Source organism: Anas platyrhynchos, chromosome 4, assembly GCF_047663525.1.
Source record: "Anas platyrhynchos isolate ZD024472 breed Pekin duck chromosome 4, IASCAAS_PekinDuck_T2T, whole genome shotgun sequence".
NCBI lineage: Eukaryota > Metazoa > Chordata > Aves > Anseriformes > Anatidae > Anas > Anas platyrhynchos.
In genome coordinates this window covers 66368808-66392841 of record NC_092590.1, presented here as the reverse complement: position 1 = coordinate 66392841, position 24034 = coordinate 66368808, and the positions used below count along the sequence as shown (strand labels likewise).

Below are 24034 nucleotides of genomic sequence, written 5' to 3'. Positions count from 1 at the left end.
AATGCTTTGGATATTTGATATGCTACCAGCAGATTAAGGGTGAAACTGTAAGACCTGCCTGGTCAGAAGAAGGACCAGTCTATCAGTCTATCTTCGTATTTGGCCTCCAACCATGGCCAGGTACATGAATACCTGGAATTAAGCAAATTCATGCTGTATGCAACCAAAACGCCATTTAAAATATTTTCTGGTTTACACTGGGATGAATTCCTGTCAACCCCCGTAGGCAACCAACTGGGGCTCCAGACCTTGAGGTTGGAATATAGTCATGTCTTATGGCTATAGGGCATAGTTAGAAATAAGTATTTGACACATATATAGTAAAAATTTTGTATATATAGGTCACAGAATTAAGTATTTGACATATATATATGGTAAAAAATATGTCTAGAAATAGGGAAGATGGATAAATAAGAAATGAGCTAAATTATGTGAAAGCTTTTGCTTCGTTGAGCTCGGTTGCTGCTACTCCTGGTTGCTAGAGGTCCTAGCAATCTACCTGCTACCGGTTCCTAGCAATCACTGCAATGCTCTGTACTCAGAACGGGGCTTGCTAAAGGTCAGGGGAAAAAGAAAAAAGGGTCGTTCCTCGGCTTTCCCCTGCACGGAGCTCACCTCGGCGCCCCCCCGGCCCCGCAGCGGAGGGAGGCACGGGGAGAGCCGGCGGCCCCGCTCCGCCCCCGGTCTCCGCTGGGGGCCGGGCCTTCGGCGGCCCCGGGGCTCCAGCAGCGCCCGGCCGGGAGATGGAGAAGGGCAGCGGTTCCCCCGCCGCCGGCGGGAGCTGCCCGCAGAAAAACGCCGAGATCCTCAGCAGCCAGTACGGCATCAACCTCTTCTTGGCCGGGCTGCTGCTCACCTTCGCCTGGGCGGTGCACGCCGTGGGCATCAGCAAGAGCCACCTGCTCTCCTACCTCATCACGCTGATGCTCATCCAGCTGCTGTGGATGCTGTGGTACCTGTGCAGGAGCTGCACGCAGAGGAGGCTGATCCGCGACAAGGACACGCATGCCGGAGCCCGCTGGCTCAAGTGTAAGTACTGGCCGCGGTACCCACGGTGGCACCGGGCATGGGACATCTATGCTGTCACCTGCCTCTGCTGCTACCTCGTTACCTCTCCATCCCTACTAGGAGGCATCCTCACATTCATGATGCCGTGCACACGCAGTGCACTCTAAATATGAGCAGAAGCTGAGCACGTTTAGAGTCCATATGGGAAAGCTGTCTGCTACAGGTACTCACTTCCCAACTACCCGTTTGGCCCGTTTGCAATGCTGAAAGCCACAGGGCCTTTTTCCCCTTTCACCCCTGGCACCAGGCAGGTGTGGCAGCACTTGAAAAGACAGATTTTGGAAAAGGCAATTATTAAGGTGTTGTGCAGCTCTCTTGGAGGAATTATCACCTTTTCCAGGCAATGCAATGCAACTTTCTTATACTAGCACCAGTCCAAAAGGTCCTTGAGGTTCTCTAAAGCACAGTATTTCAGAGATTCCCATTTGTACCTGTACAGTGATGCCTTACAACTACTGAATCACATAGGTTGGAAAAAAAACCTTCAAGATCACCAAATTCAACCATTAAAACATTGGAAGCATCTAGAGTTAGAAGATGATAATGTGCTCGTCCAGAGCAGCTTATAGTGTAGCATGTAAAATATAAAAGCAAGAAAGCTAAAAGTAGCATTAGCTTGTAGGAAATTTGCAAGGCTGGTGGCAAGGTGTGATGGCCCTTATTTGCAGGGTTGGGTACTTACTGGAGTAAGGATGCAAAGGTGTATCGAGGGCAGGTGGTTGGGGATCGCAGCACAGTCATGTCGAATGCTGTGTGTCTGGGTCCCAGGGAAAGGAAACAACTCAGCTCAGCGCTACGTACAGGAGGAGGCAAGCCCACTTTTATCGACCGCTTTTCCAGTTTCGGTACTATAAATAGTAGGTTGGAAAGTAAGTACGTTGAGTGCTATAAGGCAGCTTTTCCATAAAATATTTCCTTCCCAATAGCGAAGATGCAGCAATCAGTCACTGCAGCAGCAGCTAATGAAAAAGTAATCTAAATCCAAAATCTGGTTAGTTTGAGAAGTAAGGTTGTGTTGTGGAAGTTTGGTTTGTTCTCAGTGCCTGCGTGTTTTTGTGTCTTTTATTTTTCTTTGCACTGTTAACAATTACGCTATAAAATAGCTCAGTGGCATTTTAAAATTTGTTATTTTTTTTTATGTCTAACATAATACAACCATGTATTGTAGACTCTCTCCTGAAATGTATGGTGTTATGTACCAACTGTTTTCTCCTCGATTATGCACTGTTTTCCAAAATAATCCTCATCTCTCAGGCATTTTTCATTTATTACCTTAGCGTGGCTTACATTTTCTTGTTCTTTTCCTGTGAAATTTCCTGAAATTCATTATCGCAGGGTTTAATTTGACCCTATTTTGGACCAGGCTATGTTTTTCTTACAGAGAGTAGCTTTCTCCTCTCAAGTGTGGAATAAGTACTGCTTAACATGGTTAAGAACAGCAGAACCCCCTGCCCTTTCCTCTTTTGGCACAGCAATCACAGCATTTCATTTGTCCTACAGAATATAAGGAGTCACAGACATTTAGAAATAAGATACTGGAATGCACTACTAGGTTACCTTATCCATTTCTTTTACCAGCACAGGATTGCTCTTTGTAATATGTTCTCAGCTGTGGCGGCTTCCACAGCTTCTCTTGGATGTCTATGCTGCAATTCAGCAAATTCGCCCTTAGGGAAAGTCCTACATTTTCCCATTCTGAAGAGTTTCTTGTAGTTACAACCGTTCTGTAAAACTCCTTTATCCTGTATTGTTAAGAGAAAACTTATTTGAACTATGGAAAAACTCAGGTGGCAATTCCTCTGCCAAGAACCCTCTTGCCCTCCTCTGTCTCAGTGGTTTTGTCACAGAAATCTTGTGTCTGGAAGACAAGCCCAAAAAAAAGGGGAAAGGACAAATTTTCATCACGTTATTCCACAGAAAGCTCTTGGCAATTCTTGAGTAACTTGAGCAGCTGCTTTTGAAGAATGTCTCCTTGCTCTCATCATTGAAGAAAATAGCCATGAATTAACTGGTATGAAATGTAAATGTAGGCTCAGAGTATTTTCATGATGCCTTTCAAATTGTGAATATAATTTTAGTAAAAGTTGTGGCAGCTGGCTACTTACAGCTCCTTGCTATGGGAAATGTTGGAAAAGAATAGCTTAACAAAGACCTCTTAAGGCAGAGTCATTGCACACAGCTAACAAAGCTGGAAGGACTAATGGCCACTTTACAAAAACTGCTCACAGAAAGCTTTCCTGGATCCTTTTAGTACCAAGATGTGAACTACATGAACCCTAAAGCATGGTTCTCTTCCAGCTTGTGTGGCAGACCAAGAACCACTCCTACAGTCTGAATGTGGGAAAAGAGCTTTTTAGTAAGGTGAGGTTATCGCAACCCAAATAATCACAGGGAAGCTTAGGAAGGCTGCATATAGGGTAGATTCTTTTCCTTGACTTACCCCAGATGTTATCCCCAGAGTACACTCTCCTGCAGTGGAAAGCTCTATGGCCATCATTTAGAAGTTCAGCCAGGTGGGACAGAGAGCTCAAAGGGAAAATCAATTAGCTTCACAAATGGCTTTATTTTATTATGTTCTCCAGCAGCATGGCTCTGTTTAAAGCATAGGCAGCTAGTCACCTCACACAGCCCTTGGCAGACTTCAACATATATCTTTTTTCTGCTTGTATTAAATTGTCTATTATCAAAACCCAAACAATATTTTAAGTTTAGAGTGGCGTTTTGACAGCTATATCATTATAGCTTTCTGCTTCTTGATGGCTAATAGGAAGAATTATGCCACCACTTTGCAATACTGAAAATCCTATTCTGGATCTCCTAAAACACAGAGATTTCAATGAATATTTGGAGAAAAAAAAAATCCACATTTTTAAAAAATAGTATAATGCTCAGTAAAAACATTTCTTTTTATTCTTTAACTTTAGAAATAACAAAATGATGGAATCATCTTCATCGTTTTTAATTACTGGTATATATCGAGTATTTAGGATTAGTATATCGTACTAAGGTAAGTTTTCATCGTTTGGTTGTTTTCTAGGAAACCAAACCAGACAGCTCACTGCAGTTCTGTTCTCTGACTTGACGTGTAACCTTCCCAACAATGGCGCTGGCATACCAAGTGATTGTGTTACTGCCCACTGTAGAGCTCTTGGGCCCGGAGACTGTAACATTATTGTTCAGCTCCCTTGAGTTGTATAGTTTGCTGTGTGACCGTATGGAGCATTAATTCATGTGCTGTATGGCTGCTTTGGTGCTACAGTTACCTGGGAGGATGATCTTGCAAGGAGCTGGGAGCCATATGCAAGGGGCTGCGTGTCTTCAGGTCTGGGCTCCTCTGTACTGCCTATGCTGGGAGTGTGTCCTAATGTGCTTTAGTACGTTGGGCAGAGGCTTTCACAAATTAGAGAGTCTTATTTCATCAAGTCAGTTATCTTCATGAACTCGATCTACTTTTATCTCCCTAAGCAAGAATATGACTATTGATCTATCATTATTTCTCTAAACAAGATTTTGGCATAGTGCTATGGATTGTCTCTAGGCAATGCAACTGTACATTGATGTTTTCTAATATCTTTTCATTTGTAGGTGGGATTACTTTATTTGCAGTGATTACTTTAATTCTGGATTCTTTTAAAGTTGGATACTATATTGATTTTTCAAACTGTTTGTCACCAACTGAAGGCATTTTTCCTGTTACACATGCGGCGCACACCATCTTACAGGTAAAAGACACTGGTTGCAGTTTTAAATTATATCTATACTTCTGATAAAAAATATCTTTTTTTTTTCTTCTCATCATCATGGATTTTATACTAACCTAATTTCTTAACATATCACAGGATGATTTTGAGGGCTAAGTTCTTGTGCATGTATACCTTTTTATGTGCAAATTCAGACTTGGCAACCTGAAATTTCAGTAATTGCTTGCCATAATACCCCTTCCTCCTTCCCCCCCCCAAAAAAAAAAAAAATGTTCTAAAAAGAACTAATCAAAAATGCTGTCAATAGTTGAAATTGCATGCTCTTTAGTTTAAGTTACCTATAAAACTTTATTCTTTTTTATTCTATTTCACTTATTTCTGTATGTACAACTTGCTACCCAAGTTCAGTTCAACCTGTCTGTCTTGATATCTCAGAATAGTTAGCAGTGGATGCCCGATACTTCAAATGGACAACCCCCCTTTCTTTGTAGGTTATAAGATGCTTGCACATCTTTCCTGTAAAAAATGAGCGCAGATTTTCCTTCCAGAAGCATTTGATTACACTTACCAGTGGCTGCACACTAGCAAGCATAGTTAATGACTCCTGTAAAATATTTCAGCTGTTTGTTTATTTTCAGGCTTTGCCTCTGTATTATACGGTGATATTCCATAGCTGATTGTTTACTGCATGAATAAATGTTGCCCTTTCTTTTATTACATGATGGAGCAAAAGGATACTGGCCAGTTTTCCTAATAGTTTTCCTTATTTTGAATACCTGAATCATGAACAGCTTCCAGTTCTTCTGTCGCAGGTTGTTAGCCAGTCTGTGAAGACAGAGATAGTGAGAATTGTTGGTAGCTGCAAGAGCCAGATACATCTTATGGTAAGGTGGAGATTCAGATTATTGTCCTCCTTCTTGTCAGGATAATCTAAAACTGTAATTCCTGTGGGTCCCTATGAGGAGACTTGTGGTAAAGAGGGAAAGGAAAAGACACTAGAATAAAATATTCCATTAGAGGCAGGTCATCTCATGCACTTTCCAAGATGATTAAGTAACACAATGATAAGAGCAAGAATAGAAGAGAAAAGAATTATTTTCCTAGCAATGGTTGCAAGTAAATGAACAGTTGAACCACCTACATTTTTCTGTTTTCTTTAACAGTAAAAACATTGAAATTTGAGCAGTAACTTTGACTTCCATCTTTTTATCTGAGGATGAAATTCTGACTTGATGGAAGTAGTCATAATTTTACATTCTTTTAAAATCCACTCTCCATGTGGAAAAACTTATTTGCTTTTCCTCTGACAAACAAACCTAAGAAATCCTTTCCTGCTGATCTGCTTGCAGCATTCCTCATTGCATCCAGTAACCTTGAGTTGGTGAGATTTCTAGCTACTGTGAACTAGAATGTGGAAGAGACTTTGAGCTGAACAAAAGGAAATACCGATTTCCTGAGAAGTGACATTCTCATTTAATATCACATCATTCTTTAATGTTTAATACTTAATTTAATATTGATTTAATATTGCATCATTATGATTTGATATTACACCACATCATATTGCATCACTAATATAGCTGATTTTATCATTTACTTAGCTTAAAATGAAATCTTGAGTGTTAGTGTGAACACTCAAAGGAAAGGCAAAGGATGTAATTTATCAAATACATTTTGCCTAAGACAAATATAATGTCCTTGAAACACAGGATAAAATTACAGTGGAGGGGATCCCTAATGATGTGTCATCTAAAAACCTGAGGACTTTTTTTTTCTACAGAACATGTGTTAGATGCTGTTGTATTTCACTCTAACGAGGCATCCTGGTACTTGCCAATAAATGAGCAAATATACACTGTAACTGTGCAAACAATGAACTAGCACCGACCTTCTGATTTCCACTGCCTCTGTGTTAAGCTCTTTTGCAGACAGAAGTCCCTTTGAGACAATGCGTGCTCTGGGAGCAAAAACTATTTTCTGTCATTTCTCTACCTTACTGATTTTTCTATTCCTATTTTCCCTTGACTTTCTTGACTTTAGTATTTGAACAGAACTTCTAAACTTCCTTTTCTTAAGTTTTGAAGAATGCTTTCACATCTGTTGTCAGATTTTACTGCCTCTCTCTCAGAACTGCCATCTGAACATAGCATAGATGAGGCTATGGTGCTAATTAGTGACTTCAATTTAAACTTCCATGACATCTTGTATTTTTGTATTTATCACAATTTGTTGTGCTAAATGCTTCACTGGGTGATTGAATTAACGTGTTATTAGTAGGGAGAGCAGGGGGATGGATTCCTGGCTTTGCACTAGCTGAATGAGCTCAAGTCCAGAAGCGTGTCCTGAAATTCTAGTAGGTGCCACAGAGAAGTGCACGTTCCTAGCTTTTTCAAAGACCAGGTACTGAATGTCTCAGACAACACCAGCTGTGGAGGCACCCTGTTAATGGGCGCAGTGAGAAAATGGACTTCCAGTCACTGCAATTGCTGCAGAAGAACACAAAGTTCTTTGCAATTTTCAGACCACTTCAGAAATACCACACCCGGCAGGTTTCTAAGACAAACCCTTTGGACCATTTCTATCCCGATGTTTACATACTATTCAGTTCATTAAGGTAGGAACTTTTCTGAAAAAATAGAAGTTCCAGTTTGACCCTAACATCCCCGAGGAATATGGCTCACACCTACCAGGATTTGGAACATGTTTTATATTAGCAACAATCTATACCCTGAAGTTTCCATTATCCTCCCACAAAGAGACTCCTGCTTTTAATACTTCTTTCCCCTTTACTTGCTAAGTCAGTACTGTTCTGTCTCTTCTGTTTTCCAGCTCAAGCTTTCTGCACTACATTTGAGTGCAACTGCATTTGTTCTTCCTAATGCGGTTACCCCTCAAACTGATAGAATGACCTTTTCTCTTGCTTCCTGGCCATCCATTGTTTGTTTTATTAATCAAATCTGGAATCCTTTCACGTGTCTCTCTCCCTCCATAGAATTTCATATTTTTAGTAAATTGTTCAAACTTAGCATCACCACGCCCTGCAGTAGTTATAGTGCTGTCTACAGCTGGCAGTTTTATTTCCTTTGCCATTGAAATAAAAGCCTCTGCAGATACAGAAGCATGATATGTTTTGGTGAGTCATATTGAAACTTTCTACTATTGAGCCACTGGCTTTGCATATAAGAAATCCTAGGTTCCTGCCAGCCAGGTTCTGGCTGAATGTTGGAAGAGATAAGAATAATTTCACATGCATGGAGATGGAGCTACCTCAGTTTAAATCATCAGAGGATCTAATCAGTGTTTCTGCCTACAGATATACTTTCCTTTTTGTGTTTCATACATATTCATTAGTGTAATGACATTTCTCTGTATTCGTTTAACTTAGGTGTACTTTCTTTGGTGTCATGCAAAGGATATTATCCAGTCTTTCAAAACACTTGAAAGGTAAAGTATCTGATCCTCATCTGGAATGCAAATAGGTGCATGTCTGCACTGTGTTTGAACACCTACAGTTGTACTGTATGATGGACATCGAGAAAGTGCAGAGTTTAATTCTCAGTTGTGTTAATATAAATAGACAGTAACTCCATTCACCCAACTGAGACAGAATCACACAGAATCACAGAATCACAGAATTTCTAGGTTGGAAGAGACCTCAAGATCATCGAGTCCAAAGACGATAATCATTAGTTTGAATTATTCTTTTTTTTATTTAAACTGTGCTCGTATTTCATAAAATACAATAGTCACAGAATAAGTATGCATTTAATATGAGAGATGGAAAGGGCAATGTATGACACTACAGTGTCACATGCATTTTTCAGAGGAAGGAAGCGCCAGATTTTTGTCTGAGAACTATGTACTATGTGAAGTTTTCTTTGTACTGAAGAAATTGAAAGGTTTCAGTATCTTCGTACTGAAGATACTGGAAGGGAACTTGCATCAGCAACCTGCAGCCAGTCCAGTATATCTGGGGTTTTTGTATTGACCTTTATGGAAATTACCTTTCAGAACTAGATGCAAACATCAAAAACATCAAATACACAGAGAAACACAACCTTTCCAGCAGTATATATACACCCAAATCAGTCAGGGTTGTTCTTATTTCTGACACCAGAACTTGGTTTTCATGGTGTAACTGATGTCTCTTCTGAAACAGATGAATATATTTATTTGTTATGGAGCTAAGGACTGGTCTTTGAGGCAGCAAAGCCAGCTCTGATGTATTTTCGTTTCTGTAAGAATGTGGATTAGTATATGATCCTTAAGGGTCCCTTCCAACTCAGGATATTCTATGATTCTATGATTCTATATTAATGCCTTTACATAGAATGCAAATAAACAAGGATATTAACTTTTAAAACATTAATCTCAAATTATCAAGAAGCTGGCCAGTTTCTATAGGAAGTAACAGAAACTTACTCGTAAACTTCAGCCGCAGTGGTGGCTCTACTTTTGTTCTACTCCCTTGGGTAAGCATTTCAGCCTCATGCCAACAAGTGGAATGATCATGGAAGGCTTGCAATGTCAGCTGGTGAAACAAGCTCTGTTGATAAGTACCATTTTTAAAGTACCTAATTGCAAGTCATTCAAGTCATCCACTGCAAACAGTGCAGTAATAAAGAACTGTTTCTTGGTGAAGGAACATTTTCAGCCTTGGGTGCAAGAGAATAATGCCTGGCAGAATGTCAGATGGAAGGATTGCGCCCAAGAAATAGATACCATGGCCATCTATTAAAAAAAAAGGGGGTGGGGTGGGGTGGGGTGGGAAGATATGGAGGGAAGTGCTGGTCAATTGAGAACAATTATTGTCTGGGTTTTACTAGAAAGTTCAGAATCATTAACCCACCTCTTTCTCTGATGCCATTTTGTTTCACCAAGCCATGAAAGGGCTTGTCCAATACAAAGACTCTTAAAGCCACTTGGAGACTTAGCCTCACTGTACCAATAGTCTGAATGGGATAAAGGCCTCTGTTGTCTTCAGCTCTCTCCAGGAGACAAAAATGCATGGACTAGAAGTTAGACAAGTGCTATTTCTTTGAAGAAAGACCATCCACAGTGAGTATGAAGAAGCACTGCAGAAGGCTGAGAAATGAAACTTGCAAAACCACCCTGATAAGGCCATTCAGTCACTGTCATTAACATCTGCAGACCAAGGAATAATAAACATCACATACAAGAGCATAAAAGCATCCTATCTATGATTTAATACATTAATCCATTGTGTTTCTGTGATAGTTTGGAAGTCTAACATTCATTGTGCTCCACTGTGGAACATCTTTAGAGAGATCAGTTATGATTTTTTTTTTTCTTGTACTGACAACTAAATAGTGTTACATGTGGTGTCTACAGAAAATTAATGCACTGTATTTAACATGTGTGTAGAGAAATACTGTGTGCATATTCCTTCAATAATTACCTTATTTTGTAGGTTTGGGGTTATCCATTCTGTGTTCACAAATTTACTCCTGTGGACAAATGGAGTGTTAACAGAGTCAAAACATCAACTGAATGAACATAAAGAAAGACTAATCACACTTGGTTTTGGGAACATAACAATAGGTAAGCTAAAGCATTGGTACATTTTGGAATTACTGTTCCCATGCAAAATACTATGTCTCTGTAGGACCAATCTGGGTATTTGCTGTATAGTTGTTACTAGGGAAATGGTAGTCAACTGATATATGGTCAGTTCATATAGTAACTAAAATGATGTATAATCATTATCATATACATGACTCAGGCTGTGATTTTCTGCTTATTTATCTCCCCTTTGGATGAGGTCCAGAATAAAAATAAATGCCAGAAGTTCCAAACAAAGATAATTCTTTTGAGGAATAACATCACTAAAGAATCATTTTATTAGTAAATCAGAGAAGTAAAGTATAAACAGTATTTTTTAAAACACAATTTACTAGTTTTATAAGCTACTGGTAGAAAAACAAGAATGGATAATCCTGCAAATCATTTCCCATATAGTGGTTTCCCAGGGTGTGTGGTCCTATGGAATTTTGTGTGGTGCCATGGAATTTGGTGGAATGTCTCAGAGAGATGAAGGTTATCCATTAAAGCTGCTTTACAGGACACAGACTTTTAGCTGGGTGGTTCTTATTCATTTATTTATTTATTTATTTATTTATTTTATATATAACAAACACTCTTCTTCACTGGTAAGATAATGCAAGTTTCAACACACATTGACTAAAACTGCTGGGGATGTCTTTTGCTTTCAAATGCCACTGAAGCCTAGGGAAATTTGGAGTGCTTGGCTTTCAATGGGCAATGTAAGTTCTCAGCAGCTACAGGTAATTTTATCCCACCTGATAGGATTTTGGTTGTGTTCACAAGGATAAAGACAAAGATGACCCCAGTTTTACATCCATTTGCAAGGGGATGGAGCCAGGCTCTTTTCAGCATTGCCCAGTGCCAGGACAAGAAGCAATGGGCACAAACTGGAACGTGGGAGGTTCCCTTTCAACATCAGGAAGTGCTTCTGTGCTGTGCAAGTGACAGAGCTCTGGCACAGGTTGCTCAGAGAGGTTATGGAGTCTCCTTGGAGATCTTCAAAAGGCACCTGGATGTGGTCCTGGGCAGCCTGCTGGGGCAGGGGTTGGAGCAGTGGGCCTCCAGAGGTCCCTGCCAGCCTCAGCCACTCTGCAATTCTCTGATTTAGCTGTACAGTAAAAGCAAAGATATTAATCACAAGTTAGTGTCTCTTCCTGATATTTCCACTGTTAAATGGAAACAGTTTCCTTATATTATTTCCTATTAATCTGCTGCCAGAATTGTTGCACAAATGTGAATAATCAAAAATAGTTTCTATAACAAGGAGCAAAGTAGTGATTCACAAGACAAATTTGCTATTAACATATAATCCACTGCAAAAGTGTTTTTTCACTTCTTATGCGTATATGCTTAAGACAAAAGAATACCAGCTTTCTCCCATCTTTTTCTTATATATATATATATATATATTTAAACAACAAAATTAAAAATAAACTTACAGGCACAAATCTAAGATTAGCCTCTGGAATGCCTAAAAATATATTTTTAAGCATTTCTGTTTATATAAGTGTAAGTAAATAATTATCTTCTGACACCATGGAATTTTCTGGTTTCTTAAATTATTTGTTTGTGATTACACATTAAATACATATTTTACATATATGTGCAATTTGTTCTCTGAGATGTTTTAGGGGTTTACAACGCAGGTTATTGCATAGAGGGATAATGATTTAATAGGTTCTTCTCAAAAGGACAAGATAGATTTTTAATTATTTTACTTTCAACCTATACTGGGACATTGAGTGAAAGTATCTGTGGCTTACTTCACCTCTTTTGTATACATAAACACATTTTTAATAAGGTGCTGTGATTATTAGAAACCACTCTAGTGTAAATTACTAACAAAAATGAGAGGAGTCATTTTCTCATTAAGTTTGTATTTTTCATCTGACTCACAGATGGAGTTCCTCAATATTCTATAAAATCTACCTAAGCCAAATGGCCAAGGACTGAAGTCCTTGAGATTTTGGACATTTGTATAATAAAAAAGTAGTATTTGAAAGGCTCTGTTGCACTTTGGTGCAGCATTCACTTATGATGTGACAATTGCTACGCAGCTGAGCAGTGGAGTTAGAGATTATGCTTTGTAGACCAGGCAAAATCTGTGTTAGGTTAATGATTTAAATGACACAGGTCCTTTTTAGGTGGCTAACTGGAGAGTATGATATGTTGTTTGGCTGAAATCTTACCTTTTATGTTTTATTGATTTATTTATGTTTTATTTATTTGCTTTAAACAAAAAATCCTTATAATGCACATATGTAATCTCTCCCTTTCCTTTAGTTTTAGATGACCATGCACCTCAATGCAATTGTACAACGACAACTCTCTGTTCCATATTTTCTCAAGGAATATATTACCTATATCCCTTCAATATAGAGTACCACATTCTAGCATCCACAATGCTCTATGTCCTGTGGAAAAACATTGGTCGCAAAGTTGAACACCACCAGCAACACAAAACTCCATTCAAATTCCATGGCATAACTGTTGGGATGATTTTTGGACTAATTGTGTTAACTAGCACAATAGCAGTAGTCGTGGTGTATTTAATTCAGATTGGACGTTCAAAAGTCAAAAGTGAGTTGGCACTTACTATGTTTTACCTCCATGCTATCTTTGTATTGGCTCTCATGTGTACAGCTGGAGTTGTTGCCCTTCTAATCTACAGACTGGAGGATAGATCATTGGATAACTCAAAAAATCCTGCTCGAAAACTGGATGCAGAATTGCTGGTTGGCACAGCTGCAGGATCCTGGCTCCTCTCCTGGGGGTCAATCCTAGCAATTATCTGTGCCCAAGCTCACCCCAAATACACGTGGTATAACCTCCCCTATTCTGTCCTTGTAATTATTGAGAAATACATTCAGAACCTCTTTATCATTGAATCCATACACCGTGAGCAGGAAAAGGCCAATGATGATATTAAAACACTTCGAATAGTGACTATATCTCGGGGGAGCACTTTATCACTTACCCCCTCATACAAGGAGATTTACAACGGCCGAGCCACCTGTGACATCGGGGAGTTACCGTGCCTGGTTAGCAGCAGCATCTGCGCCAGAGAAAGTGACGGCAGTGGCAGTGCCAACGAAGAGACAAATCAGGGTAACAGTCCAGTCATGCATTCAGCCTCAGAGTTCTCCTTCTATAGCAGAAGCTCAGTGGCTGACAACAAGAGGAGAATTCTCAAGAACATTGCTGCTTTTTTATTCCTATGCAATCTTTCGGTAAGACATTTTGAACATAATTTGCAAGTTAATACACAAATGCTTCCCAACCCTTCAAGCCTCATATTAAAATTACATGGTTCCATAGTTTGTAGCAAGTAATTTTTACTTCTTCTGGAAGAATAAGTGAATATGCCTTTGGGGAACAAAATTTATCTAAACATGGAATCCAAGAGTCTAAACTCTTTTTAATCACCATGAAAAACTGTATCAGCAGCAGAAGCTGAAATCTTCTGCCATTGGTGTACCCGGGTAACAACAGGGAGGGCTTACTTAGAGATTGCCAAAACTAAATTGCAGGTCACTGGGGTCACAGTCACTTGTAATTTATGATTAATACTGGCATTGCCTTCTTTCCTTGCAGCTTTGGATACCACCGGCATTTGGGTGCCGCCCAGAGTATGACAATGGACTGGAAGAAATAGTCTTTGGCTTTGAACCTTGGATAATTGTTGTGAACCTTGCAATGCCTTTTTCTATTTTCTATCGGATGCATTCAGCTGCCTCACTCTTTGAAGTCAATTGCAAAACATAGGTCGTATACAGTCCCTCAGTGAACAATTGATTGAATAATTAATTAAACAAATAAGAGATGAATGAGTGGATGAGTGACTGAACATAGCCACAGCTGCTCAATTAATAGAAGATTCAATACATATTTCTAAAAGAAGGGACCATAGCTAAGAGCAAGTAATATTTTTTATTTTCCCTCCATGAATTTCGTTATATATGTATTATTACTGCCAAGGTAGACTTTTCAAATTCATATTAGTGTCAACTCTACATAGTAAAGTTAATTAAATCTCATTAATATTTGTTTAGGTCATCTGAGATTTGTCCTCTAAATAATTGGTATTGCTTTATTTTCATTCATCATGGCCTGTGAAAGTGGTTAAAAAAATTCTGTGTGACTTAAGAGGGAAAATCCCAAGGACTGCTAAACTGAGTGATGCTTCTGAATCACAGACTCTGAAAACTCTTAATTCCTAGCTGCATTTTTATAGTAAAAACACAAAAACATGTGCTATTTAGTTGGGATGTGGGAATTACATTAATCTTTCTGAAAAGCAATAGAAAACCAATATATATAGTTATTAATTTCTTAACTATATGGCATGAAATCCCAGTAAATAGCATGTATGTTAAACATCATGCTGTATATAACTTCTTAAAAAATATTTCTATTGATGAACCTCTCTTGGATTTACTAAATGACATAACTCCAAAATAAAGTTAATTCTTTTACAAAGCTCTTTATTCACATATCCTTGATATGTTTTAAAAGTGAAAAACTCATCTTGTAGCTTAGTTTCAAGTACATGTGTTCTGTTGCAACAATGGTATCTATCCCCTGTATGTTTTTGTTTTAATGGGCTGCTAATTTCATTGTGCTTCAGTCTTCTGGATGGAAAGTAATTGTGTGTACTCACACAGGGATGCTGTAGTCATAGCTGATGCCTCTAGAAATTGCAAGGCTGAGGATTTTACAAGCCTGGTTTACAAGCTGTCAAAACATAAGCTCAAATCCTTAGGACTCTTAGTTGCCTGAATTCTCACAGAAAGCAGTAAAAAGGTGGGTGTCTGAATACTCTTAGAAAACAGTCTGTTAAGATGGACAGGCTGCAGCTACGGCCAGAGCACTAAAATGGAAGCAACAGCTCTGCCATAGGCAACTACTGGTGCTCTAGCGAAGGGCCTGGAGCACAAGTCCTGTGAGGAGCAGCTGAGGGAATTGGGCTTGTTTAGTCTTGAGGAGGCTCAGGGGAGGCCTGAAGGAAGTTGTGTCAAGCTGGGGGTTGGCCTCTTCTTGCAGATAACCAGTGCTGGGACTGAAGGGAATGGCCTCAAGTTGCTCCAGGGGAGGTTTAGGTTGGAAATTAGGAGACATTACTTCTCAGAAAGAGTAGCCAGGCATTGGAGTGGGTTGCCCAGGGAGGTTGTGGTGTCACTGTTCCTGGGGGAGTTCGAGGACCTGGTGCTTAGGGACATGGTTTAGTGTGTGATACTGGTGGTAGGGGGGCAGTTGGACCAGATGATCTTGGAGGTCTTTTCCAAGCTTGATTATTCTTTGATCCTGTGATCAGGGGATGCCACCTTTCTCTCCCAGCCCCTCAGAGACCTGTTTCACTTTGGGCCGCCGCTGTCACTGCCAGCTGGAAGGGGACAGGCATGCTTCCCTGGCAGGTTTCAGCTAGCTCTCACGGAACAGAACACAAGTTTTGGCTTTGTACCACTAGATGGCAAGCACGGACCATCAGATAAATGACCTGATGCCTTCTAGGCATTGCTTCAACGTCATGATTAATCTCCGGTTCTATTCTGTAGTACATACAGCCATAACACACCAAGGAATTTTTGCCACCTGCTCTATCTGTTGCAAAACCCAGATCAGGTAAAGCAAGTTCCATCTGAATATGAATTAGGTTAACCACTGGCGAGGCTGAGTGTGAGAACACCTCTGTTCCTGCAGAGCAAGTTCAGTTGTTAGACTTTGAGTGTGTTTTAGAAGTCACTGCCCGGTCACATTGCTGTAACCTCTGCCTTTCTTCAGTGCTGCTTGTCATGTCTTTTATCACATCTTTTTTAGTTCCTACCTTCATTCTCAAGAGTAGTCTTTTCCATTGAACACAGTAACCTTATCTCACCTTCTTTCATGCACCTTCTTTCATGCGGCTCTAACCACTTCACTTGGTTCTCTCCCAGACCGGTTTCATTTAAAGTAGAATGAATAGGGCAATCTGTATAATCAAATAAAGCTTTCATCTTCCTTCCAAATCAACTGTTGAAACAACTTTTCAGCTACTTCTGGTGTCAGAGAAAGCTCACTTCACTAGGTAAGCCCACAAATTCCATTTCTTCTTTTAGGCAGTCATAAAAATGGCTCAAGAAAGACTGCTTCTTTCTGTGGAATGGGTCGCATGCCGTTCTTCAGCTCAAAATGGTGCTCTTTATCTGACTCCCACCACTGGTGTTCAACTAAAGCAGAGCTTGCCAATCCCCACGGGCATAAAGAGCCCATATGCCCTGTTATAAACACTTAGTGCACATTTGGAAGTTTCAAAAATAAATAACATCAGTACTTAGTTATATTTCATCTGCAATTACTTAGTCCTTTCTGTTTCTCAACATTGCTATTGAAATAATTTAATTTGTTCATGGTATTAAATTGATTTTGAGTGCTAAGATTAAAGTTTATTCAGAAAAGTGAATTAGGGCAGCACTCTGGCAGTGAGCAAATGCTTAAACCATTCTAATGAGCAAATTCTATTCCAAGCTTCACTGATGAAACCCTGCTGACTTAAATGGTTCTGTTTCAAGGAACCAGAGAATAGACATAAGAGGTTTTCATGACAAGATTCAACCCCAAAATATTGTTTTATCCAAAACCAGAATATCTTATGGAACCAGATCTTAGTAAGACTACTCTTGATGCAATGGCAAGTCATGAATTTCTGAACATTTTAGAAATATAGCTTTTGAAGAAACAGATTTTTAACTAGGAATGATAATCTCTAGCTTTCTGATTAAATCCAGGCTTTCTCAAACATCTGCTTTCAAACTTATCTTCTTCTACACCACCTCCCCCAGCTCCACTCTGGCATACTAATACTAATATGTCCCACAATACTAATATGTAATAGTTTTAAAAATATTCTAAGGAATATCACAAAGTTGTAGGTGTCATGGTTGAGCTGAAATAATAAATGAATTCCATTTACAAGTATGTCTCAATCCTTTGAATTTCCTCTTTTAATTACCTAAAAAAAAATAAAATCCAATGCTAAACATGATCATTTTGCATATATCCCTGTGTTGTACAGCCTGCTTGCAGTCTGTAGAGTTTGAGTGGACTATGTCACTGAAGAGAAGGCGGCAGCTTCAAAAAACAGCAGAGAGGGAAATTATCCAAGTAACTTAAGTACATGCTTCTTTCCACTGACTGGGGAATTAAAGGTCCTTATGAGGATAATTAGTTAATTCAAAAAACCCTGACAGTCTCTTCAGTTGAGCAACATGTAATAAATACTACAAGATCTAATCCACTGAGACTTTCCTAAGCAGGGGCACTTAGTACGTCTTGCTTGTGTTATTCTGCCTTTTCCCTCAAAAGCTTTGAACAAAGTGTGGTTACATCCAGCCAGCTCTGAATTACTGACTCCAAAGAGATGCTGAAATTTGGACCCAAGGAATTTAATTTAAAAAGTGAACTGCCCTGTAGTCATGTTGACAAACAGAAGTTGTCATACTACCTGGAAAGATGATAATGAGCATACTTGTATTTCTAAAAGAGATTAAAGATATATTAGTTTTATTAAGTTTTAAGCTTTATTGAGTTGTTTCTGGCTGAAAATGGAGTGCAAATTAAATCACCATAATAATGTGAGCCAGGTAACTTGCTTGGAAATTTGATAACAAAGTTTTGTGTAGCCCATACAAGTTTTAATTTAATTTATTACTTACTAAGATTAACAAAAGCGTATATATCACATTTGCAAGGATATAGAGAAAAAGGACCTTTAATAGGACAGTTCTTCAAAGCTTTCTCTAAGTTGAGGTTTCTGGACTCTAGTCCATGGCTTTACAAACAGTGCTTTCATTTTAACTGTGTCTAACTAGGCCTGTGAGGCCTTGTTGGAGTTTCATTAGAGCAGGTCAGAAAGCAGTACAGCAAAACAAGTGCATGCTGCTTGAACATTACGTACTCTCTGTATGACCTGACAGTACTCAAAAGACAGGCTGAACAATGTGAGCATCTGCATGTAATAATGTACAAACTCCCTTAAATATGGATTTCTGGATCCATTTCTGGATCCCAAAAAATGAATCTGTTGAGCCATTGACCATATTTTATATAACGTATTATCAAAAACAATGTGCTTCATTAAATTGCACTTAAAAGCCATGAAGCTAGAAAGATCCCCAAACTTCAAGGTTTAAATACAAGCAGTCATTTTTAAATAGCCTTCTCTGCCTTCCTTTAAGGAAATAACTTTATTTTCTGTATTTTTCCCCATTCACTGAACAATACTGACATCTATTATGTTCATATGGTTAAGAAACCAGGGATTTAAGAAAATTTAAGAAAATTTAAGAAAGAGATAACACTAAAGTATACCTGTAAGTATATAACAAATCAGTTAGCAAGGATATTGGCAAATCTAAATGTGCATTTAATTTTACAATCCTGCTCTGTCACATTTGAGACAGTGTTCATACAGATGGCTCATTGTATTGCTTATTCCCTGTGAGCCCTCGTCCACAAGGATTTGGCCTCATTCCGTGAACACATAAATCAAATGAGACCTGGATTGAAGCAGAATTGAAGTAGCTGCAATTGTTAATGGTAATCTTGAAAAAGAGGATTGGCTTTATCAACTCTATAGGATGAATTTCATCCAGAAGTTGATGGTTCTGGAAAATCTCACTTCAATGTCAATAGACAATGGTTGAGTCATTTTTATATATTTATTTATTTTTATTAGGAGGTGTGTTGTATCCCATATTAATTTGTCTGAGATTTAAAGCAACTTTTACTGTTCTATATAGCATCTTTTCTGCCTTCATCTACTATTGTATTTTGTTTGGTTGGTTTTTGGTTTGTTTGTTAGTGTGTTTATTATTATTATTATTATTATTATTATTATTATTATTATTATTATTATTTTCAAATTCATTGAAAAAAATTGTAAGATACTTAGGGCTAAATCCACACTTGGTTTCTGGGTCATACTTGAGTAAATCATCTTCTGAATTTAGTAATTCTAACTCTAACAGACAAAGGCCTTTGTAGAAAAATAACCATTATTACCTACGAGGTGATAAGCAACAGCTTCATAATATCTTCAGGATACCTTCCTCATCCCTCCTGGTGCTCCTCTCCAAATTTAGTGGAGCACTCCTGCAGTCAGCAGTGCTCCTCAGGTGGGATTTTCCATCACTGCCTGCTGGAAACAAGTAGCTTCATTACCGAGAAACATTTTAATAAGACATGATAATAGTCAAATCTTTTTTGAGAACATTCGTTTCCAAGCACCAGAGTGTCTTTCTTCTCTCCAAACCTTTAATTTTCTTTTCTTTGCTGATAATTTTGGAAAACATTTCCAGTGCATTAACAATCCAGAACGAAAACTTCAGTATATCAGGAAAACATGGTTGTGCCTCCACTGGACATTGGATATGTGCTTCAGAGTGGCACTGAAACTGGATCTGTGGCACACAGTTATCAAGTGCAGGTAAGAACAGACTCTGGCACGGTCTGCATACCACTAGGTGGGGATCAGATACTGAGACAAAGTAAAATAGTGGGGTATCGTTATTAGATAAATTACTCCAGGAAGGAAACTACCTCCTATCACTTTGCATTATTCTGTCAAAACAGAAACAAACGTTAAACTTTTGTGCAAGTATAATTTCCATGATTATCTTTTATGTTTGAGTAGAACTGCAGCTAAAATAAAATAACCCAGCCCTCTTTAGGTCACAGATGTCTGTCAATAGTACTAAAAGAAATTGCAGTAGCTACTTATTTTTAACTAGAAAGGCCATGACAGCAAAGGTAAGTAGTTCCAAATTATTCTAAAATAAAAATTCAGAGCAGGGTATCATTATTTTAGGTAATTACTGCAATTAGTATAGCCTATGAGCACCAAACAGTTCACAAATATCAGCTAATTTGATCCGCAATATTTTCTTTGATGAAAGCAGCTAGACAACATTTCAATTGATAGTTCCTGTCCTTAGTCTCATTCTCTGCTCTGACATTCTGGAACCTGCTGTTGCCTACAGCCACTCTTTTTTATTTCTCAGATCAATGCACATTTTATGTTTGCCTACGTACAGTCACCTCCGCTGAATGCCCAAGGCAAAAGTAGTCTTTTAGCATATCTTGCAAGTCAATACATATATGAGTCTTCCAAATGATGAGTCCTACCAAAATAACATAAAGAAAATCTCACTGGGTTCAGTTACTATTTTACCAACACAACATTTTACCACTGGGACAAGCTTCCAGTAAGTTTAGGTCTCACTGTGACCTTTACACAGAAACCTTCCCTGAGAGGGGTGCAAAGTGGTGCTGTTCCCTAAATGAACCCTGGACTGACCAATTTGTCATGACTGATCATATACAATGTGATCCATATGATGGCCAGCTCCATACGATGCTGTCAAGATCCTGTCTCTTACTTGCCTTCTTTTTTCATCCACAGACACGTCACAGGTGATTTTTGCTACAAGGATGCCTGCTATGCCAATCCACTGTAGCTATGACTTTTTGCAGAATTCGGGGTATTTCCCTTGGAAATCATATTGGAGCATATGATTTTGACCTGCATATTCCCTCCTCTGATTTGCAGTGTGTCAGGGGTCATAAAGTGTTATAGGGGGTGCTCTCAGCCCTTGAAATAATGCATGTTTCTGCTTTGTCTCTCATTAGGTGTGTCAGAGAAGGAGAAGACAATAGGATGGCAATTCTAGACATGCTGTAGGAGAAAATGCCTCTGCTTATCATCCAGACGGCTATTCACAATTCAGAATAAATAGCTTTTGCTGTCATCGATTGACAGAAGAATGCTCTTTAGTTTGTCTTTGTCAATCTCAGTACAACTCTCTTCTGTGTTGGCAGAATGATGTCTTCATCAGCAGGTGCTCTGTGCTCTGTAACAACACTAGTAGTCCTTAGGCTTATTGCAATAGATATTTAATAAATAACTTTCTCATCCCTGTTGCTGATATTCCACTATGGAAATGAATGAGACCTCTTTATTTTAAAGGAGCATTTTACTTTATGTCTTACTTGTGGAATAAATAAATAAACAGATAAATAAGAAAAATAAATAAAGTAATTTACTCCTATTTATCCCAAAGTGACAAAATTGGTCATTCCAACCACTTGCATTTAAAAACTGGAATTCTTCCCCCAGATAAACCCTGAACTACAAAATCTAACCCTGGTCCTATGTGGCTCTTCAGAAGTATAGATCTACCAACATATCGACTGTTTGGTGAGTCTCCTATAAAATCACCTTGCACTGCAGTTTTCTGTTTAGCTTTTGCAGCAGGCTGCACTGCGAGAACACTGCTGTCCCTTAGTGCCACCATGAGGGTCCTGCTTCTCACTGCTGGTCCCTTCCATCCAGCAGCTTCCTATCTATGGGAGGAGGGAAACCCAGCAACAAGTTACTCATCCAGCCCTTGGAGATGTCAGCTGTATTTCTTCAGAGAATGTCTTCTCCGGCTCTAAGGCTCATATTTTCCTGTTAACAGCCCAATGGGGGCTGCCCTAAGGTGCTGACACATTTAGTTTTGCTCCTAAAAGAAGGATAAAAGTGAGCACACAGAGAGTGACCTGTACTCTGTCCTCTGAGTTCCTGTTTTCTACCAGACATCTTCAGGACAGAGCCCATTTTTACCACAGAAATTGCTATTTGTTTGTTTCCATGCTACACATTTTGTGCAAGACCATCTCACAGTAAGTTAATGGGCAGGGAAGCATCCAAAGATTTTGATGGCAAATGTTCCAAAAAAAATAATTAATTAAAAAAGCCAGTGATTTACATATTCTATTCAATATTCATAGATCCTGCTAATATACAGCAGGTTAGAGAAACAGAGAAATCAGAACAATGAAAAAAATCTATTAAAATTACCCCATAGGCCAAATCGTTAGAGAAGAAATTACACTCACTTCTTTGGGAATTAAGCCCACCTAGTTTTTATTTGCAGTCTGGCAATACAGTTGACAAAATAAATAAATAAATAAATAAAATTTAAATCTTGAAATGGTCAGTATTAGAAAATTTAGTTATATTTTTCATCTTAATAATTTTCTCAGGACAGATGCTCACCTTGGATGTGTCTGTGTATGCACAGAGAATACAAATAATGTAGTGAATTGTATGAATGTATAAATCAGTTTGCCTTCTTTTTTCTTGATCTTGCTTCAGATCCCACTAATCTTTAGTAGTTTTTCATCATGTGAGGTCCTCTTGTATTAGCTGCACCCCTGAAAAAATATAGATACTAACTTTTAGTATATAATTATGAATATTCAAAGATACAAGATATTTTATGAGATAGAAACCACAAAATGAACTAAGTCAGTCCACCAGGAAATCATATTTACAGAAGTCATATTTCCTTTGCTTTTGGTTGTGATTAATATTCATCTTCCATCTTTCACCATTGGTTTAAATTGTCAGGCTTAGTATGAATAAAAAAAAAAAAAAGGAAATCTGTGGAAATTGCTTCTGGTAACATCAATTACTTCATGATTTCAACCACAGAATGATCAACAGCTTACGTAGGAACCATATCACACTCATTACAGAAAAAAAAAAAAGAATCAGCAGAGATACTGGGAGGGCTGTTTATTCTCTTACATGGTTAATTAATACTATCCATCACAGTCTCAAGTCAACAACAACAAAAAAAAAAACTTAAATGGGTTTTAAGGCCAGAAGGTAGAACTGCAATAATCCAAAATTGCTTTCCTCCCAACACAGACTACGCAATCCTGCCTGGTGCCATCTGAAGCAGAATGGAGCTGGGAGGGGACCTAAGGCACCATCTTTAAGAAATACATTCAGCCTTGAGTTTCAGACCTCAAACAATGGCAAATCCATTACAACCCTGAACCAATTTTATTAGCCATTAATTGTCCTCACTGTTAAAAATGCACACTGTCTATATCCTGATTTCTCATAGATTCAGTTCCGAGTCTCTGCAGTTTTTATAACTTTACCTGAAAGAATAAAAGTCGTCTTTTACCAGAAAACTTCTTCCCCTGCCAGATCTTCCCAGCTGGTTCTAACCCTTCTGGTGTCCTCTGTTCAGCTAAGAAAGTTTCCTAGATAAAATTCCTATAACTCCTCTCCGATCATTTTCCATTTGCTCATATTTTTATACATGTTATTTGAAACAAGAACAGCAGAACCAGACCAAGTCTGAAAGGACTTTTTTTTTTTTTTTTTTTTTTTTTTTTTTTTTGTGATGAATAAATTGATGATACCATTTCTCTCCTCTTCCTTCCTTCCTCAATATTTTCATGTTCCTATATATATACACACGCACCTTTGTCTATCCCTGTGCAGTAAAGCATTTCAGCTTCAGTGAGTGAAACTGATGGAGCTTAAGCATATGTTCAAACACACTACTAAATATAGCTCCACTTCAGCTTGCTTTTAAAGTTAAGAACATGTCCAGCTACCTCGCTAAAAGGACCTAATGTGCAGTGACTTCCAGCCACCTCCACCTTTACCTCTTCTTCCCTGTTCTGGGACCTAACTGTAATGGGAGCTCTTTGTTGGGATGCTTTTATCGCCTAACCCTCAGCAGTATGTCTGTGTCTATAGATTTTAACATCCTTTGGGCATTAATTATTTTCCATCTCTTCACATTGAGTACCTCTTTGGCTAGAATGGGTGACTTTGGGAGTGTAAAAAAAATGTTAAATAAATGTATTTCTATAGA

At 38.6% G+C, this 24034-nt stretch overlaps 1 protein-coding gene across 1 annotated transcript; it reads left to right on the top strand.

The window, feature by feature from the left end:
• Positions 1-667: 667 nt before the first annotated feature.
• OTOP1 (otopetrin 1) lies at positions 668-14774 on the top strand. The gene is made up of 6 exons (XM_005019457.5): positions 668-1029; positions 4654-4790; positions 8155-8213; positions 10201-10331; positions 12618-13564; positions 13929-14774. Exons 1-6 carry the CDS (start codon positions 744-746, stop codon positions 14097-14099), a joined length of 1731 nt encoding a protein of 576 aa, XP_005019514.1. The 5' UTR covers positions 668-743; the 3' UTR covers positions 14100-14774.
• Positions 14775-24034: the final 9260 nt, after the last annotated feature.

What these genes read in the sequence shown, in the direction of transcription:
- OTOP1 (XM_005019457.5), top strand. Translation starts at nt 744, where the DNA reads ATGGAGAAGGGCAGCGGTTCCCCCGCCGCCGGCGGGAGCTGCCCGCAG. An exon ending in TTTTGGGAACATAACAATAG is followed by an intron (nt 10,332 to 12,617) that starts GTAAGCTAAAGC and finishes CCTTTCCTTTAG; the next exon opens with TTTTAGATGACCATGCACCT. An exon ending in TATTCCTATGCAATCTTTCG is followed by an intron (nt 13,565 to 13,928) that starts GTAAGACATTTT and finishes CTTTCCTTGCAG; the next exon opens with CTTTGGATACCACCGGCATT.